Genomic DNA, 21,046 nt, shown 5'->3' on the forward strand with positions numbered 1-21,046 from the left:
GGACGCCCCTGACAAAATCACATGAAGAACAAGAGAGAGGAATCCATTCTACACCTTGCTGTAAACTGCTTCTTCACGCAGTTTGTCTGATCGCAGGTTTCGCGACAAACAGGGCAGCATAATCTCTCGGGCACAACTTCAGACTTCAAGAAATGTCAAGAAATGGTGGCTAGACCTGATGTTTGATTCACCGGAAAGGAACCAAATCATCACCTATACCTAGGGGTGGTAATGGGTCATGGCACTAGCAGTCACTTCACAACCCAACTAGGTCCTTTAGTTTTTTAGCTTAAAATTATATAAGATTAGAGTCCGGCCCTTTTAAGACCCGGCTCTTAGATTATCTAAATCAAATTTGAGACACCTTTACCGCCTTTTATACACATTGCCGGCGTTTCAACGACGACGAGACCTTAACAGCTCTACAGCTGACCAGCCTGATCTGCGGTTAGCGCATTCTGTTTCAACTCTCGCGGGTGTGCTGCCTGTTGCTTCTGTCTGTTCCGTTTCCTAGCTGGGTTTTTTTTCCAGTATTTTCTTTTTCTCTGCTTCCTTCTATAATAAAAAGGCAAAACATGTGCTATTTTCCTAAAAAAATCACATAAAGGTGGTCAGGAGATGAGACGGCTCATTTCGTAAACACAACGAAACAATCTTATCTAGCCTCGTGTGGAGATCAAATTAAAGACCGAAAACAGATACAAATTCTTGGCTCGGACACTAATCCAGAACAAAACCCGCACGGCTGCCAGGGGCCGCCGCGTACAAATAGCTCCGATCCACACAAAAGCTTCATCAGCTGCCTCCGTCGCCGACCGCGACGCCGATTCCTTCTCTCCCCCGCCGCACCCCGTCGGCATCTCTGCCGCATTCCTTCCCCTCCCTCCAAAGCTAGCTCCGATCCGGGCTCAGCTCTCTCATCGGCGAGGGCGAGCTACCGGCTATGGAGAGCGAGCGTGGAGCGACGACGGCCGCCGCCGCCCCGTCGCCCCGGAAGGCGCAGCCGAAGAGGTCCCAGCTGGCTCATCGGCACGTCCTTCGCGGCGCGGCATTCACCATTGTAACCGCCCTACTCCTCTCCGTGCTGATCGATTGCGTCGAGCCGTTGTCCTTGTCATAGGGGATCGATCTCTGCTTGAGTAAGTGACTGTTTCTGCTTTTCTGAGCTTTGTGTCACTCACTTGAGTTCTTCACTTTCTTGCTTCTCTTTTTATCACTTCTCTTGGTTCGTTTGTGGTGTGTTGACAATGCACTCATCAAGGGGGAGATTGAGGAATGTTGAGTACTCTATCTTGCTTGTGATGAGTGAATTGTCAACCGTGCGGTGTGATCGTGCGCTTGGTCTTTGGATTGCAGGTACACAGGCGTCGAGTGTCGACGGGGAGCTGCCGTGGAGGTGCTGTGGCCGATGAACCGTGCGGTGGACGGCGGTGAAGGGCAGCCGGGACCGGAGCTCGGACCGGGCGACAGCTGTGGCGTCCACTCCTGGATCGAGGGCGCAAGCGGCGACGGAAGGCGGGTTTCTTGGTTTGCGCCACAAAACCAAGGAGGCGGACGGCGGTCAAAGACGCCAAGTCATGGAGGCACGGGCGTCGGTCTCGGGACTGACGAAGGCGACGGGCGTCGACGGCGTCTAGGGCCTCGCTGCGGGCGAGGAGGTGACGGGCGTCGGGCGGCGTCTAGGGCCGTCAGAAGGCCGAGGTGGGAACGGCGTCTAGGGCCACGGCGTGGAGGCGGGAATCTTCCCGCGCGTGAGGTTTTGGCGGTTTTCTCAAAACCGGCCACCTACCCGGATTTCGCGGACCCTCCAAAACCACGGACCGGATCTTCGTCGACGTGGCGGCATCGCAGCAAAGACTTCGAGTCGAAGAAAGAAGCTCCGCCGTCGATCGAGGGTGTACAGCGGGCTGCTGCAGACCCGACCGGTCTGACCGGTCCCCTGGACCGGTCTGGCCGCAGCAGCCGGGTATAAATACCCCCCACCAGCCCGTGGGTGGGTGAGTCTCTTGAGTCTTTTGTTTCCTCTGAGTTTTTCCTTCTCCCAGCCCCTGCTCTAGGTTAGGGCCAAGGACTCCAACACAAAAGAGGGTTAGATATAGCTAATCTCTCAATTCTAGAGGGTGGATGATGGGCGGATGGCTCTAGCTTTGTATAGGTGAATTCTTCATAAATTTATGAATGAAATCCTGTTGAGATTCACGTTTGTGTGCTGAGTACTCGTCCTCTCCCTTCTCCTTTGCGTTTTGGTCTTGATTTCCTCTCTTTTGGATGATTCGTGTTTAGAGGAATCGAGCCCTTGATTTCGTGGTTTGATGAACTCTTTGGAATGATTCTTATGCTTATGGCCTAGTGCTAAACCCCCTGAAATCATGGGTTCTCACGAATTGGCGATTTTGTGTTCTTGAGAAAACCCCAATCCTCTTTGATCTCTCCTCGATTTCTCTTGATCCGTGAATCTTTTGAGCGAGATCTTCTGGGGATATGTTCATGGGGTAAGTACGGAGCTTTCCACCAAGTTTGGTTAGATTTGGACCTCGTTTGCTCAAAATCCGCGGTTTGAAGGTTTGTTTGCGGGTATTCTGGACGAGACCGGTCAAACCGGTGGGCGAGACCGGTCAGACCGGTCAGTCAGGGTTTGAATTGCCCGACCGGTTAGACCGGTCTGTGTAGGCTGTGCTGCGATTTGAGAAGTTTCTCTTGCTTTTGCTTCCGCTTTGCGATTCGAGTCTTTTGCTTCGAGATAGCTTGTTCATAGCTATTCTAACTGACCTGAGTTCGAGGGTTTGCGGTGGTTTTAGGATATAGGCCAACGATTTGAATTTCAAAAAAATTTCGATCGGCTCCCATTCACTCCCTCTTGGCGCTGGCTTCAGTCCCTCACCTTCTCTCCCCCGCCGCACCCCGTCGGCATCTCTGCCGCATTCCTTCCCCTCCCTCCAAAGCTAGCTCCGATCCGGGCTCAGCTCTCTCATCGGCGAGGGCGGGCTACCGGCTATGGAGAGCGAGCGTGGAGCGACGACGGCCGCCGCCGCCCCGTCGCCCGGAAGGCGCAGCCGGAGAGGTCTCAGCTGGCTCGTCGGCACGTCCTTCGCGGCGCGGCATTCGCCATTGTAACCGCCCTGCTCCTCTCCGTGCTGGGACGGCCGGGGAACAGAGACGACGCCGCCAGCAGGGAGCGGCCGCCCTCCTCCACGGCGGACGTGTACGAGCAGGGCGAGCTCACGCCGCTGCAGAGGCACGTCGCCTTCTTCGACCGGGACAAGGACGGCGTCATCTACGCCTCCGAGACCAGTGGTGGATGCACGTTGGGAGATAAGGGGGGGGGCTGAAACAATGGAAATGTTGATTTGTGTGAAGATTTAATGGTGATTTGGGACTCTTGCTACAGTGTTTTACGTGTAATTAGGGGAGCGTAGGGGGGGCTTGAGCCCCCCTAGCCCCCCTCGTGGATCCGCCCCTGTCCGAGACCTACCAAGGTGAGAGTGAGCGAGACCACCACTCTGCTCGCCTTTGTCCACGATCATCGGAATGGCCAAGGGAGGCCAATTGACGACGAAAGATGCGTTGCTTGCCGCTGCAGGGTTCCGCGCGATCGGGTGCGGCGTGCCGCTGTCCGCCGCCGCCGCCGTCTTCATCAACGGCGGACTTGGACCCAAGACCATACCGGTACCTAATTAATTAATCTCTCCCCAAAGTTCCAATCAGTTGAGATATGAATGAATCTTGCATTTGTAGCAGCATGTTTGGGTCAGCTAGCAGTTTTCATAGGTAGAATTTTAGTTTCGTTACATGAACTTTGCAGAGAACTAGAAATAATATTGCAACACCAGTGATCTAGCAAAGCGCGCGATTGAGTTCTCCTCCAACCCCGGAAGAACAGCCTTACGTACAGTGATCAGCTATCGCGTTTACAAGTTCTGACTTACGACCAAACATCCCAACTGTTTTGTGGGCAGAGTGGGGTAGCAAGTCTTGGGGTTGCTGCTGCTTCTTTTGTCTCCCCTCCAGCACATCTTCAGCTTCAGCTGGTGTGTTCAAATTCAAACCAACAGATGCCCTTCACAGTATCCATATGTCCTCGTCTCTGGCATACATCCGGGACCACTACTACATCTTATTGTATCTCCAAGATGTTTAAAATTCACGAAAAATGTAATCAAACACGTTTATGTATTATCACCGAGTGGTCCAACTTTCAAGAGTTTGACTGCGCAGTTCCTGAAAATAAGATAATCTCGAATCTCGGAATGGGTGAGTAATAATACCTTAATCAGGAATCCCAAACAATGCCATATGATCAGATACCGACTTGGACAAAAAATAAAATCCCTAACGTGAACATGCCAGCACAAATCACACACCTAGAAAAGATGCCACCTTTCTCTTCAGAAAAAAGGAAGAGAAAAAGACAGGCATAAAACTATGCTCCATGTCTTATGGCATACCCTACATGCCTACCACTGCATTCCACCGTGAATATGAACGCTCCAGACCTGCAAAAGTAAATCCAACACCTTTCGGCTATGTTTCCAGCATAAAGGGCGAGTACATTGGAGTTGTCCAATATGCGGTCTCATGTAATAACACGTCAAACAACCTCTACAATGGATTGCTTTTTTAGTTGTCTCACAGTAGTACCATATTCCCTTAATTTGTGTAATGAAAAAAAAGAATATTATGAGTATCATGACAACAACTCGTACAACGGTGAGAAAGTGATCTCATAGTCCATAATTTTAGCTTATGAGGCGGTTGTTTCGCGAAACAACTGCTTTGTTCCCTCTCCTTCCCCCTCTCTTCTGCTCATCATCGAAAATCCTACATGGAACTGCATGAGACAATCTATGAGACTGCTGACATGTAGCAATGTACTTGCATAACTCTGAAATCGTGTAGATGTTTCATGTGAAAGTTAGGATCCCCAATCTGTTTTTTTTTCCTAATGCTGATGGGTTTCCATGTTCTGCATGTCGCTGCAGGAGAACGAGAAGACCCCACCTTTCAAGCTACCAATTTATGTGACGAACATCCACAAGGGCAAGCACGGAAGTGATTCTGGCGTGTATGATGCCAATGGAAGGTAAACTTTTTTATATATAGGTCTGTTTGGATGGGCTAAAGTTGACTGATGTTGGCGCTCCTTAAGTATCCATTTTATCCCCTGTTTAACTTTGATAATGACATGAATTTAATATCAAAATCACTAACCATCCTAACCTCGGCCCAATTATTGGTCGTTTTCGCGTTTACACATATATTTTGGAGGTACTTCGTTTTTGCAGGTTTTTGACCAATTTTGGAGTATGAAATGGCGAGGCCCACGATCACGCGATGATACGAAGAAAGACAAAGGCCAAAGCCCGAACAAAGGATCGAAGGCCATGATGATTAGAGGCCCGTTCATGCACATCCACCCTCCAATGGAGCCCAAAAGACAAAGCCCACAAGATAAGATCAAGATACTTCGGGGCTAAGCAAAGCAAAGAGATATTTAAGGAAGGATTTTCCATCCTATCATTCTCCTCGAAGAAATCTCGAAGATAACGACGTCTAATGGGGTGCAATCGTGAAAGACATAAACTCTAGAAGATTCCAGGAGACTTGGGGAAAAAGATGAACACGAGCCGGCGAAGGAAAGAGCCATGCCGGCCGGCCTAGGCTCATTGGGCCGGCCGGCCCAGCCCTTTTCTAGGTCGGTTCGACCTCCCCTTTGATCGAGGGTTCCCTGAGGCTATTTAAAGACCCCTCCCCAAGGTTCACGCAGAGATCAATTAGGGAGACGACGTCAAGGAGCAGAGAAGATAGAGGGACACCTCTCGGAGAGCCGAGGGTCGTGCTAGTTGTCTAGGGTTCGCCCTAGCCGACGTGGGAACCTTGCAAGGAAGACCACGTCGAAGTTCTGGAGCTAGGATCATCAAGATCAAGGTAGGGTCCCGGTTGTGATCTTGTGATGTACTATCATTCATGGTGAAGTTATTTGTGATTCCGAATGTTTAGCGACCATGTTCTCTCTTTTGATTTCGTTCTTTTCTTTGGGTTTGCTTCATCCTAGATCTATTATCGAGATAGATCGCTTAGCATGATCTTGTAGTCATGGTGGCTAGAGGTTCATGGCGGAACTACCAAAGGGGGTTCGACTTGCTTCAGGGTATTTCGTTCAAAAGGGGGGCGTCGTGACAGGCCGTCTCCACAGAGTAGGCGGAGTATCGAGGGATCGGATTTAGTTTTTGGATTTAAAGAGTATTTTCATTGAGATTCACATCTACCTTACTTCACTTCATCTAGCTGGAATTACAACATATGCATGATCTAGGTGATCTAGATTGGTTATCTCTAACTTTCTCTTGCTACCTTCGGTGTTTGTCGTGTTTTTAGTAGATTAGATTCGTTTTCACCATCTCACACAAAGGAATTTCTATGCTAGTAGATTGTTTTTTGTCTCTTTGGTTCCGTGGATTGATAAACCTTGGGGGAATACTCTGAGGGAAAAGCTACACAAAACCGTGCGTTTGCGGTATATAAATCGGGGGCGCTAAGGAGCGTCAACAACTGATAAACTTAAGCACCGAGATTAGTACTAATATTTTGCTAAAATTTATAAATCTTGACTAAAATTTAGCCCACCCTCTATTAGCACTGCCGTTTGGATCAGATAGTACTAAACTTTAGCATTTTGAGGCATTAACACTTGGATTCAATCATCCAAACAACCCCTATATATGTTGTGATCCATATAAAACCTTCGTGTAGTTGATATGCCAGCAGCACAAGAGTCCAGTTCTGGTGAGTAGAGTTAATCACTTCTCATTGTACTTCACAGTTCGATAAAGACAAGGTGACACTAATCATTCAGTCGCTAACCAAGTAAATTAAAGTAATGCCAGTAGACGTTTGAACTGGCGAGAAAGAGTAAAGAATAAAGGGCAACTTTTCCGATTACGAAGTGAAGTAGGCTTGTTTCTGTCGTTTCTGCTATCAAAAGGAACAGCATCAACCACCACACCTATTTGTATGGGAAATAGAAAGCATGGCACAAAGAATATTGGGAAGAGATGGTCGTTGCATTAGTTAACTGAATCAGGAGCCAAACGAGGTGAAAAGAAAACGTGGATCAATGGGGATGGGGAGGCGTATGTGCCAATCCATTTCTTTGGATCAGGTACGCAGGATGCAAGTCCTACTTATCTCAGGCCATTAGTTTGGTCAGGTACGCAGGATGCAAGTCCTACTTATCTCAGGCCATTAGTTTGGTCCAGAAAACTTGATAAAAATAAACTAGAATAGCATTCAACATAATTAATTAAGCAGGAGAAATGATCTAAAATTACCGTAGTTGTTTCGGTCAAGATGTTTACTGTTACAAAATAAATAACATGTCTTGCCTTTATACTCTTTTGCAAGAATATATATGAGGATCTTTAATAGTTATCCGTCCAATATAAAATTTATAATAACCATATCATCTATCTATCAACCTCCAGGTTCGTTCCTGAAAAGTTTGAGATCTTCAAGAAGCATGCCCGCACCAGGCCTGATGCCCTGACAGGCAAAGAGCTCCAGGAGTTGCTCAAAGCAAACAGGGAACCTAACGACTTTAAAGGATGGTATGTTCTTTGCAGAAGTTAGGATAACATGACATCTAAGTGATGCCCTTTGAGCTTAGTATTTTTCGGCAAAACTACCGCAGGTTGGGTGGCTTCACGGAATGGAAGGTGCTGTACTACGTGTGCAAAGATAAGGATGGGTTTCTCCACAAGGACACTGCAAGGGCAGTCTATGATGGTAGCCTGTTCGAAAGGTTGGAGGATGAGAGGAAGTCCAATAAGGACTCTACTAGCTAAGAAGAAATGAAGAAATAATAAGAAGTCCATAGACGCCCTAGTGTGAAATTAAAGGGTTTGTAAATTATGGAGTGTGTGTGTGTGTGTGTGTGTGTGTGTGTGTGTGTGTGTGTGAATCAATTAATTAATATCCCAATTTTAATTGACTCTATATATATGTTTGTTGACTGATCTTTTATGTAACAAGAATCTATTATTCTCGCCTAAATGCTATCTTCTTGAAACATATTTTCTTGTTTGAAGTATTTTTTATTTTTCTACACCATTTGATTTTCTGCCTAATGATTTTTAAAGGACTCATTGTTGGAACACTTTTTCAATTACTGGAACATTTTCTCTGTTCTAAATAATTATTTTTCAACCAAACCATTTTCATTTTTCCAAAGTAACTCTTTAGTGATTTTCCCATGCATAAAATTTTGTTATTAGTTATGTAATATTTTTCTAAATTTGAAACTTTGTTGGGATAGAACATTTTGAATTTGAACTTTTGTCGAAAATAAATTTATGGTAAATGTCTTCTCATGGGCTTTTACAGTCAAATGAGATATCTGATCCCGTAGGATACAAAAGTAAATAATATGCTAACTGCTAAGAGCAAGGTTAATAAATTAGCCATATCATGGAGAGTCAATAATATAGCCAGCTTAAATAATAGCTTGGCTATTAGGTTAGCTAAGAGGAGATACAATAAAGATGCAAGTATCTAATAATGTGTATATGGGCATGCCATCAATTGTGGTCTGCATCTTTGTGCCCTTGGCTTGCAGCTCCACTAGCTGACGAACCCCGCTGTTCATGGCACAATAGCATTTGTTTTTATCAGATCAGTCTCAGTAGGAGTTTTATGGAGAGTTTCATGATATTAAATATCATTAATTTTTCTGACGTGTCAAGGAGAGAGAAGGATATAATTTCATAAAATATGAGGAGAGTTTTATCACCATAAAACTTATCTGGCACGGTTACCTAGTTTATCTAGTTTTCAGTATAGGTATTTGTATTCATAAAAAGCCTCAAGGAGCTTAGAGACACTGGGCGACAGTTCACACAGGAATATCGAGGAATTGCGTGCATGACTTGAATTCATATATGGCGTGATGGTTTGAGCCGAGCCAGGCTCCCGAGATGCGAGGTGAGCATGATTGGTTGGGTGAAAGAAGCGACCGGCGGGCCTGGTCCGCGGGATGCAAAATGAGGTGCCGCATCCTGGCTGTGTAGATGAGGGAAAATTTTTCGTTTCCGCCGATCCTGGTAGTGCGAGCGCGCGTGCGGTGCTTTGACAGAGAGCAGCTGTGCGGGGAAATGCGCTCAGCATACGAACCAATCGATTTCTTGGCATATCTTGGTCACCTGCAAACGGGCAACCAATGAACTGCCAATGTATAGTCTGGCCAACGGGACTTTGGTTCGCTGGTACGAGCCATGCCAAGCTGAAACAGCAAACCGATCAAGCCCATAGTCCCCGCTCAGCCGCTGTTACTTCATCTCTAGTATCCAGTATGTACCTAGGGTCTATTTGGCATGGCTCCAGCTCTGCCTGAAGCAGCTCCACTCCAAAACTCTAGCTGGAGTTAGTTTTAGATGGAGTTGGAGCAAGCTGAATGGTGTGTTTGGCATGAAGGGTATCCCTAGCTCCAGAAAAGAAATTTTAAGGGTGGATTGTCCTTTTTGCCCTTAGTTCGTGGGACTCACATGTCATACTATTTTAGCTCTAAGTTTATTAGCAGAAAGCCCCCTAGAACTTCTAACTTTTTTCAACTCCACCCCTCTCCTCTCTCTTCTTTCTCTTACAAGTGGGCGGCTACTGTGGCTCCGGCGGCGGCGGCGGCGTTGATCCCCATCAAGGATGTTGCTCGCCCGCAGGCCCTCGCCTCCCGATGGCGCCACCTGTGGCTACTCCGACTGGGCTATGGATGGTGATGGCGAGCCCGCGAGCGGAAAGGCGCCGAGACAACCTCCCCACACGCGCCATCCCTCATGATGAGCACCACATCGAGGAGGGAGGGTGGCGGCGGCTGGGAGGGGCTAGCGGGACTGACGGGGAGGGAGGGGAGGCTGCCGTTGGTGAAAGCGGAGCAGGCCTGCTATAGGAGGGCAGGCCAGTGGGGAGGGAGGGGAAGGTGGGGTCCGGCGGAACAAGTGGGGAGGGAGGGGAGGCTGCCGTCGGCAAAGGCGGAGCAAGCCTGCGAGGAGGGCGGGGCCGATAGGGAGGGAGGGGAGGACGAGCCAGCGGAACCGGTGGGGATGGCGCCACCGGCGGGGAGGGCAGCACCGAGGGGAGGCCACCGTCGGCAAAGGCGGAGCGGTCCTGCGAGGACGGCAAGCCGATATGGAGGGAGGGGAGGGCGGGGGCCGGCAGAACTAGTGGGAGGGTGGCACCGAGAGGAGGTCACTGTCGGTGATGGCGGAACGGGCCACCGGTGGCCGTGAGTGGCGCCTGCAGGGAGGGAGGGGAGGGGTGACGGCAGCCGAGAGGAGGTGCACAAGAGTGGAGGTGCGAGGGGAAAGAAAAGAAGAACGAACCATTTTTTTATGTAATGGGTGGCAGTCTGAATAATTTCACCCTAACTCCAGACTAGGTTTATAGGTTTCTGGAGCTGCAAAAAAGATGCTCCAAAACTTCAAGAAAAAAATAAACTGCAGCTCCAGGATTTTGGAGCTCCATAGAGTTTTGGAGTTGGTGTGTGTTGGGGATGCCACCTTTGGCCATCGACCGAAGGCCCGCGGACCATTCAGGTCCAACGACAAGGTCTTCTGCCGGCTTGGCATCCTGAGTGAGCGAAGGGCCTCGGGCTTCAAGCGAATAGGCGCGAAGACCAAGGTCCAGCAGCGAAGACGAAGACGAGCGAAGAGAGGCGAAGACCAAGGTCCAAACAGCGAAGACTAAGGCAAACGAGGAGAGGCGAAGACCAAGGTCCAAACAGCGAAGACTAAGGCAAACGAAGAGAGGCGAAGACCAAGGTCCAACGGCGAAGGGTTGCGAAGAGAGGCATCAGGAAGCGATCACGTCGGATGCCGCGAAGGCCAAGCTCACCGAATGATGATGTACGAGTCAAGTCAGGGCCCATTAAACAGTGAGGGCCCGGCTGTGATCCGCTGTGTAATGTAAAAATACGGTTGTGTCCCTGAAATATTCCGGAAATATAGTTGTTAGAGGGCATTACAGTGTAATAACAGAGGGTGGTAGGTGAACCGTCACCTATAAATACCTGACTGTTGTACATTGATGGGACATATTGAATAGAGAGAGAACTCCACTTGATCGTGCGAAGCCTTTGTGTTAACTTCGAGTTGTCTGCGTGAGTACTTTCCGACTGTTGTAGTGTTTGTTCATTCCGGAGGCACTCTCCACCAACAGTGTGTTTGGCTAGAAAATTATTTGGAGCTCCGGAGCCATGCCAAACAAACCCTCAGTACTCCTTGTCTGATTCACTCACTCGCTTCTTGTTCATCTTGGTCAGGTACTAGTTGGCTAAGCCAGTAATGCTGGCTATTGTCCCTTTAACGCAGCTCCACCAAAATACTCCTAAATGGCTAGATGTGCCAAGTATATATGGGTCGCACTAGACCCAACACTTGAAAAAAGAATACGCTCTAACCCGGCATGGTCCGATAGGTATATTGCTCGTTCCGATCCAGCCCAATCGTCATGCTGTGTCCGTGCCGGTTCGGACACGGCAAGCCACCCTCCTCCACGGTGGCAACCATGGATCATGGTGCCGTGCCCAGTCAGGTTCCTATCGACAGAATGCGCGCGCGCGCGTTCGATACATGGCGCCTCGCGTGCCATGCGGCCCACGCTCACGTACGTACGTGGCGGCGATACAGCAGCACCTCGTGCCCGCGCGTACGCGCGTCGTCACGTACGTGCCAGACCAGCTGACGCCCCAAGCCGCCGCGCTCTGGTCTCGAGCTCCCCTCGTACGAGACGACAAAACCGCCGGCCAGCCGCCAGCCGAGTTCATCCCTTCGGCCCCTGCTCGTCTGACCACCGCGCGCGCCGATCGAGTGGCGCGGTGACGGTGGCGGTGGCGGTGGCGGTGCATGCTCGCGTGCACGATTCAGACACGGCGCCCTGGCCCCTGGGCTGAGGAGACGCCGAGGGAGGCGCAGATCCAGGCCCAGCCTCGAACCTTTTTTGGCTAGGTTGGCTGGTTGTTGCTTTTATTTACTAGCCACACTACAGACAACATGGCTGCGGCCGATACAAAAAGCACACCCGGCCCGCAACAAAGCGTCCGTTTCCAGAATCCCATCGCGAACTGCTCGACCGATCGATTCTTTTCCCCTTCCACCACCTTCGAACCCCCTGTCACATTCCTTCCTCTCTCTCCAAGGCTCCAACTCCCAATTCCCCTCTCCGTCTCCCTGCAAACTCTTCGGCTTCGTCGATCCCCGGCCGTCTCGGCGTCTCCTGCAACCCCTCCATGGCCGGCAAAGCTGCAGACACCGGTAAGTAGTAGCCCCGTGCCGCACCCCAAGAAGAATCGTCAGGATATATAGCCAGGGCTAATCTCTACCCTGGGTATGGAATAGTTATTCCATACCCGAGCCAACCCACGCTGCACTCCTCCTATCCGACTCCGGTTGTTTTGACCGCGTCGCACCGCGCACGTCTGTAGGCTGGTGGGCCCAGCGGATAGCGCCTGATTTTTCTTTTCCCAAGCACGCCACGCATGTCTCTCGTTCAATGCCCAGGAAGATCCACTCTGTTGGTGTGAATAAGATTGGCCAATGTTTTCCGACTAATAATATCTTTCACTGTTGTTGTGAAGTTGAATGACCAATGTACAGATTTTTGTTGAAACGTCATTTTTGTCAAAAACATATACTCATTCTAGAGAAAGAAAATATATTACTCATATATTCAACACAAAATAGTACTACATTCAATACAGAATAAAAATCACAAAAAAAAATCTAGGAAAGATGAATGAACAATTCAAAGACTAGCAAAACAACAAACCCTTCAAAAAAAATAAAGAGCAAAGTATATGGAAAAAAATAAAAAAGGATTAGGATCCATAAAATCTGGTGAACTAAGTATATACACAGGAAACAGTTTACAGAGTTTGAATCTACAATCTAACAAGCGATGGGATACAAGTGAAGCGAATAAGCTACAAGCATATGGTGGCCTTCACCTACATCACACATGAATCCGCCATGTTAACCCGAATTTTCTACACTCCCTTAGGCTGCTATTTCAGCAATGGCCATCATCTGACAGCTTCTTTGGATATCTTCCACAAGGCAAACAAAACTCAAGCTTATTTGGATATCTTCCACAAGGCAAACAAAACTCAAGCTTGTTTGTTCTGACCAATCTGCTCCAATGTGATCTTGGAGCTGCAGGAAGATGGAAATAGTTCAAAATGACAAGCCATATATAATTGATAGCTAATAATTCAACAGAATGGTCACGCACTGCATACAGGAGGCTCAATCCTTGTGGATGCATAATATAAAGATCCTTTGTCAGTTTACCAGGCTTCTTAATAGAATGGATCAGAAATTACTACCTTGTTAGGTAGGAGTTGCAGAATAGCACAGCTTAGGTTGCGGACTGACCTTGTTGGAACTAGTGAGTGCAAAGAAGGCTCGTGCACCACTGATGAAGTCTTGCAGCATAGCATAGCAGGTGACAACATAGAATTTGCCAGGCACTGCAACCATCGGAGCACCCTAGCTCCATTAGACTCTTGTTTCCATGCTTGTGCAAGGATGTTATATCTGATGTAGGAAAAAAAGTTAGTTTTGGAAAAAAAATTAGTATATTGCACCAAAACTACAGACATGGTTAGCAGCACTGCAATAATTTCTTAACTAGTTTAGCTCTGATCCGGTACCAGCAAAAGCGAAGACTTCTGCCTTGTTGCTGTAATCTCAACCAAAATAAGTCAACATACATGAATGGACGAGGTGTAATCTCAACCAAAGCTAAGACATGCTGAGAATCATATCAATCATCCTAATTTGCTCCAATGCGCCTGCTTGATGCCTCACCTCTGATGATTTATCAGATGACCTCCGTGCAGCAATAAACTCATCAACAATCACACCGCACTGAGCAGCTAGCTGAAACTGAGCTATCAAAATGGCCACAATTTAAACTTGAGTGGACCAGCAAGAAAGAATACCGCTGTGTACGACACAATGCTTGCAAATTATAGAACTGATCCGATATAGTATTTGATTATCCACATTTCTTAAACTCCATTCAAGGCTGGCATTTGATTTAACTTGGAAACAATGACAACTATTCAGGGAAGCATGCTTTCATGCAATAGACATTGAGGGTTGACATACAAGGATAAATAACATTCAGATCATCTAGATTTTATACCTTGACAAATAATCCTGGTTAGAAGAAATATACAACCTATAACTTCACCTGTTATTGATGAACAAGGGACTGCAAATAAAATGACAATTATATACTTTGGTAATTGTCCAGAACTTATTAGTGACTACAATAAAACATAAATGCATGAAAGTAAATTAAATTCATGTCTATGCATGCAATCAAGAGAGCATCCAGCTGCATATCTCTGGCAGAATTTGTGGCTTCAGTGCTACTACAACTGTGGTTTCTGCCCATCTAACAGCCAAACAGCACACATGTCGGCATGTCGCTGTGCATTAACCATGCTAGTATGCTACCTCCAACAGCCATCACCTACCACATAGTAAACCGTTTGCCATTTTCCCCATGCTAATAGTGAGAAACCAGCACATGGTCCACATAGAGTTTTGTCACACCCTCTTCTTTTGTTTATGCCATGGGCTTGACCTACACATGAGCGAGCAAATCAACAAAACTAATTGGGTGGCATGAGCAGGCAAGCCACCAAATCGTAGGCAAGTTGCCTATAATTTGATGCCGTGCTATGTTCGGGCTGCATCCCAGGCATGTAAGCATGTTAGATACAGTAGTGCAAGTTATTTTTTTTGATTGCTGAAAAGGATGGATAACAAAAAGTAACACAACAATAGCTTCTCCACATTGGAATATTCATGTTAAAGTTATACTCATCATCTGTGCTTTGTCAGATATTCAAATTTCAAAGAGCGCACTCAGATTGCAAAATTAAAGGTAGAGGAGATCACTAAAGCTAGAACGATGCATTATTTTATCGAGGGAAATGGTCGTACATACTAACATACTGGGAAAGTAGAGGAGCTGCCGCCGGGAGCGAGGCGGGTAGGTCTCCTCAGCCTGCTGCGCCCAGCTCTTGAAGGACGACGACCCCGCAGCCGCCGCCGCCGATCCGAGCTCCGCCGTGGCCGAGGTGAGCAGCGGGAGGTGGAAGGGGTACTCGCTGGAGGCGGAGATAGAGCTCCCCGTGCCGTAGTTGCTGCCGCTGGACTGGGGCTGCAGGATGTTGGTGGGTGCTGGCCCTGCGGCCATGGCATCGTCGAAGAACTGGGAGAGGAGGGAGTAGGTGGTGCGGTGGGCGGCGCCGGGGGGGCAGCTCCATGGCCCAAACCCTAGCGTCAGCATGGAGGACCGGCGCCTCCCGCGGCAGCGCCCCAGATCAGGGAGCAGCGCACAGCTGGGCGGCTGGGCCGTGCGCCCATGCCGCTGGATCTGGTCCATGGCGGCCGGATCTGGTCCATGGCAGCCGGATCTGGTGCCCGGCAGCCCCACATGGCCAGGAGTCAGAGGAGAAGGGAGCAGGATGCGACATATGAAGTCGGAGGAGTAGGGCTCGGGCGCGACCTCTGCGCGTCCGCCACCACTGGCCTCCAGGCGGAGCTCGCCTAGGGAGGAGGAGGCGGCAGCCGGGCGCGCCACGAGGAGAGCGGTGTCGCGAGGAGGGGGTGCAGCGTCGCGCGGCGACGGAAGGGTGGTGCGGCGCCGCCGGGATCGGAACGGTTTTGGGTGCTGTGGCTCAGGGAACGGGCTGGGCATAAAATCGGGGGTGGGTGGGGGTGAGGTGGCGCACGACGCAGACCGGGGAGAGGCTCGATGAAAAACCGGGTGCGTGGTGCATCGGATGCTGGCTGGATTACTCGGGTATGAAATACTTGTTCCATACCCAGGGTACCCAACAGACCTGTATTATATATATATATATATATATATATATATATATATATATATATATATATATATATCAAAGATCGGTGGCTCGGCATGTCCTTCGCGGCGTGAGTCTCGCCCTCGTAACCGCCGCGCTCCTCTATGTGCTGGCACCTGCAGGGAGCAGCAGCGACGGCGGCGCCACCACGGGGCAGTCCTCCTCCTCCATGGCGGACGTGTACAAGGGCGAGCTCACGCCGCTGCAGCGCCACGCCGCCTTCTTCGACCGCGACAAGGACGGCGTCATCCACCCCTCCGAGACGTACAAAGGTCAGTCCGTCTAAATTCTGAAGTCGATCCCGCTAAGGGCTTGTTCGGTTGCACACGGTTTTATTTCGGGTCGGGAATGATAGAAACAATAAGAAATATAATAAGAGCTCCGAATTTATTCCGAATCTAAAACTACTGGTAATAAAATAAGCTCATAATAGATATAACAAAAGACTCGGATTCATTCTCATCTCTAGACTTATGGATTGATTCCGAGTCTCTTGTTGTATCTATTATGAGCTTATTTTGTTGCAAGTAGTTTTCGATCCGAAATAAATCCGAATATCTTGTTATATCTCTTATTGTTTCTATCATTCCAGGTTCGGAACGAAACCGTGTGCATTCCGGGTTCGGAACGAAACTGTGTGCAACCGAACGAGCCCTGAAACTTCACGAGGGACACCGGCGGCGGTTTCAATCCTGGCTCGGAGCCTCAGAGCCAGTCCGATCCCACTTGATCCAGCGACGGTTGTAGCCTGCTGGAAGCCTTCTGAGTTCTGACCCCTTAAGATGGATCGAGCGACGGTTGATCAGAGGTGCGTGCTGACGCTGCAGGGTGCCGCGCGATCGGATGCGGGGTGGCGCTCTCGGCCGCCAGCGCCGTCTTCGTCAACGCCGCACTTGGGCCCAACACCAAACCGGTAACTGCAACATAATGCTCCTGTGTTCCTCTGGGTCTGTGTTTGCCACTGCCTGTATCTATCTCTGTGGATCAGCAAAGCTTGCATTGATTTTTTTTATGCAGTTGCGTTTCTGAATCGTGCATGAAAATTCACTCGATCATCAGTTCCCTGACATTTTACTGTGCATGATCAGAGCACGAATTTCACGCGCAATTTTGCTAGTAATTACACTCTCGATCGACGAAACAGCTCTACTGTTGTTTCATGTTTCTATGCAGCCTCTATAGCATAGCTTCAGTATGAATTGGTTAATGCTCCATGTATTGATTGAATCCCATGGGCTGTTTGCATAGGGGCACATTACTTGGAGGCTAACTAGCCTCTCCTAGAGTTAAGGAAGATTATCAAGGAATTACAATCAATTCTAAATTAACCATAACTCTTTTTAGAGAAAACTAACCATACCTGTTTTCTCCTTGAGATTGACAATAATGTCATGTGATCGGATAAGTACTGCACGAGGGAAAAACAATCCATGCAACATGAAGAGACACTCATGTGCCACTTTGCGAGCACGCATTACAACTAGAAAGATGCCATTTTTTCTCTTCAAAAAAGCAAAAGAAAAGACAGGCATAAAGCTACGGCCCCTGTGTTAAGGCATACTTTTTTTTTTTGCGGGTAGTGTTAAGGCATACTTCATACATACCACTACAGCATTCTATTGCGAACACTCAACCGAGTAAAGCTACCGCCTTTTGGTTATCTTTTCTACACATATATTTCTCTGAAGAAGTCGTGTCATTCGTACACAAGTGTGATTCGAGTCAAGTGTCAAGACCACCATGTTTGTTTTACATTTCTGATGCTGACTCATTCCCGCGTTTTCTCGTGTCGCTGCTGCAGGAGAACCAGAAGACTCCGCCTTTCAAGTTCCCCATTTATGTGAAGAACATTCACAAGGGCAAGCATGGAAGCGATTCAGGCGTGTATGATGCCAATGGAAGGTACTTTTGTTTTTTAATTTTTTTTTCATATGTCACCATCCATATGAAACCTTTAGATAGTCCGTGTGTCGCAGTATAAGTGTGCAGCTCTGGTCAGAAAAGTTCTCATTGCACTTTACTGGTCAGTCAAGATAAACACTCATCATATTTATCTCACAACCATAAAGTAAGTAGTGCTAAGCGACATGCAAATCAGTAAAGAAGAGTAAGCAATAATAATAGTGCAACTTTTCTGATGTGAGATAGATGCATTATCACTTCACATTAGCAGCAACAAAAAAGTCTAAAGGGAACGGACACCAGGGGCTGAAGGGTTATGTGTGTCGTTTACGCTGTCAAAAGCAACACTCTAAATTACTGCAACAGTTTGGTATGAATAGCATGGCACAAAAGATAACATTTTCAAGAGATGAATGGTACATTAGTTAACTGAATCAGGAGCCAAACGAGGTGATAAGAAACTATTCCACGGGATGGGCTAGCGTCAACATATAGATTAGTGCGGGATGAAGTAAGGAGTCAATTTAATTAGTACATGCTGACAAAAGAAACATTACAATCTGAGTTGCATAAACACCTGTCTAAGTTGTAGCATGAGTTCAAAGAAAGTGAGGGTGGCCTAGGATCGGACCGAGGGGGTTACCCTACTGAATAATTGCTGGCCTGCCTTATTACCATCTTCGCTAAAGAACAATGATCTCTAATAGTCTTCTGCAGTCACAGAGAAACTTGTGCAATGGCCAATCTAACTGATAGAATTATCTACAGAGTCACAACTTTTGAGCAAAGGAAGACACATATATCCAATTCCAAATACAATTTGTCACCATTCGTATGAGCCCCCTCAGATAGTCCATATGCCAGCAGCAGCCAGCAGTAAATTCCAGTCTGGATAAGTAGAATTAATCACCAGTCATTGTACTTTACTCACGAGTCATGACCAGGTAACATTAATCATTCAGCTAGCCACAAAATAAATGGGACGAGACACATGAAAATTGCTACATAAGTAGTGTCCAATTTCCCCCTTACGTGAGATGGATGAAGCACTACTACAAAAATACAGAAATGATTTGTAGGACACTCCATTTTTTTCTAGGGTTACTGTAGCAATATAGCGGGGTTACTATAGCAATTCACCTGCCTCTGAAAATATATTTATATGGGGAGGGTGATGGTATGATCCGCTCCTACAAATGATATCACGCAAAAGAAAAAATCATAACTTTCTCATATGGTCTTGGATGAAGTCAAATTTTATATGAAAATTGTAGAGGTTGATGAGATCTAAAATTTGGTAGTTGGTAACCTTTTATTTAAGGTCATTTAATAGTCCAAAAATTATTATAAGTTCTCTAATTTTAAAATCTAGAAGCTTTGGTTTTTTTTCAAGCAGCCTCGGATCACAAGATTTTGATATCAAAGTTGCAGTGATAAGATCTAAAATTTTATATTTTATACATTATTTATATAAAACAGTTTAGGATCACAAGATCATTTACTAGTTGTGCCCTACATATCGCTATGACTGTATAGTTCTCTAATTTCACTTTTTTGATTTGTTTTGCTATATTTAAAGATTTAAGTGAATTTTTGGAATAAAATAAAAAATATTTTTAGAGGCGAATGATGACATAACCCGCCCTAGAAATGGATTTCTAGGGATGGGTGATGCATCACCCTCTCCTATAAATTGATTTTCAGTGTTAATACAAAAGAATAACATATCTCATAGAGTTATAAGTGACTGTATAGTGTGGTGGAGATGAGAATATACGCAAAGCTTGAGGTAAGTGGTTTGAATCCTAGTTTACGCAAGTGTGCATATTTCGTCAAAAAATTTATATCTCGATAGTAGAGGGGGGGGGGCTTGTGGTGGTGGCCGCTTGGTTAGGATATTTTTTCTTTTTTTTTGTTGCTTTCGTGTTTTTTCTAACTTTTTTATTTTATGAAAATTGATTTGTAGGGGCGGGCATGATACCCGCACCTACAAAGCGATTTTAGCTGTGAGAAATCCTACCTCTAAAAATTTATTTTTACTAGTGAATCTTTTTCGTACTAGTGAATCTTATTAGAGGAAAATGGGTTAGGACGAGTTGTCAATGCCTTTTCCACTGTTTAAAGCTACACTCATCAACCAGCGTAGCTCATCAAAACCTGTTCGAGTATTATAAATAGAATCAGTCTATATCAGTACCAGTGAAGAATGACCATGATGTAGGAACCACTCTAATTACAAGGAAAGGATACCAGGACACTAGTGCAGATACTATGGAATTGCGTGCTTTGTTTGCAATTTATGATAAGCTTTAAATTTTATAAGACAATTTTTTTCCTTAAAAAATGCAACGCAAGTATGGCACAGAAAAAGAATATGCCATGACTTATCTTGCAAAAAAAGCATCTCTCTCATAAACATTTACAAAAACTAAGTCATCATCAATAGCCTGAAATAGAATATCAAATCATATCGTCTATCAATATCGCAGATTTGTTTCTGAAAAATTTGAGGAGATATTCAAGAAGTATGCCCACACCAAACCTGATGCTCTCACGGGAAAAGAGCTGCAGGAGATGCTCCAAGCAAACAGGGAACCCAAAGACTTCAAAGGATGGTAAGTTCTCTTCACGAGTAAGAAAAACATAGCGTCCATGTATTAGATGTTCATTTGAGCTCACCGTTTTTTTTTCCTTTTTGGAAATGCAGGCTGGGTGGCTTCACGGAGTGGAAGGTGCTGTATTCTCTGTGCAAAGACAAGGACGGGTTTCTCCACAAGGATACTGTCAGGGCGGTCTATGATGGCAGCCTGTTTGAAAGGTTGGAGCAAGAGAGGAAGGCTAAGAAGGAATCGAGAAAGAAGAAGTGATAAGAACATCACAAACACTCTGTTGTGTGGACGAATTTGTAAATTGTGGTGTGAATGTGGGTCAGTGAATTATAACGGTAGTTTGATTGGTTCTGTATGTTTGTCAATTCATGTTTTCTGTAAGAACATTTATGTAAAGAAACTGCAAGTACTTGTGGGGTTAAATTGAGTGAGATAATTCATAGTTGTAGTTGTAGCCTCTCGTAATTTTTTCAATTCATATTCGTTTTATTTAGATTTTTACTGTCATTATATAAAAGGTAAAAGGAAGTACAAATCTGTAATTTGGGTTCGGTATCATAAGTACTAAAATTGGAGCTTGATTCATTCATACAAATTTATAATTTCA

General features: G+C 46.6%; 2 protein-coding genes across 2 annotated transcripts; both read left to right on the top strand.

The window, feature by feature from the left end:
• Positions 1-943: 943 nt before the first annotated feature.
• On the top strand, positions 944-8,067 carry LOC120701858 (probable peroxygenase 4). Its single transcript, XM_039985669.1, has 7 exons — positions 944-1,060; positions 2,874-3,281; positions 3,461-3,476; positions 3,581-3,666; positions 4,980-5,080; positions 7,482-7,604; positions 7,688-8,067. Exons 1-7 carry the CDS (start codon positions 944-946, stop codon positions 7,839-7,841), a joined length of 1,005 nt encoding a protein of 334 aa, XP_039841603.1. The 3' UTR covers positions 7,842-8,067.
• A 4,008-nt stretch (positions 8,068-12,075) lies between these two features.
• Positions 12,076-20,887, top strand: LOC120704696 (probable peroxygenase 4). Its single transcript, XM_039989181.1, has 6 exons — positions 12,076-12,296; positions 16,051-16,200; positions 16,756-16,841; positions 17,730-17,830; positions 20,320-20,445; positions 20,538-20,887. Exons 1-6 carry the CDS (start codon positions 12,272-12,274, stop codon positions 20,695-20,697), a joined length of 648 nt encoding a protein of 215 aa, XP_039845115.1. The 5' UTR covers positions 12,076-12,271; the 3' UTR covers positions 20,698-20,887.
• The last annotated feature ends 159 nt before the right edge of the window (positions 20,888-21,046 follow it).

Source organism: Panicum virgatum, chromosome 4K (genome assembly GCF_016808335.1).
Source record: "Panicum virgatum strain AP13 chromosome 4K, P.virgatum_v5, whole genome shotgun sequence".
Lineage (NCBI taxonomy): Eukaryota > Viridiplantae > Streptophyta > Magnoliopsida > Poales > Poaceae > Panicum > Panicum virgatum.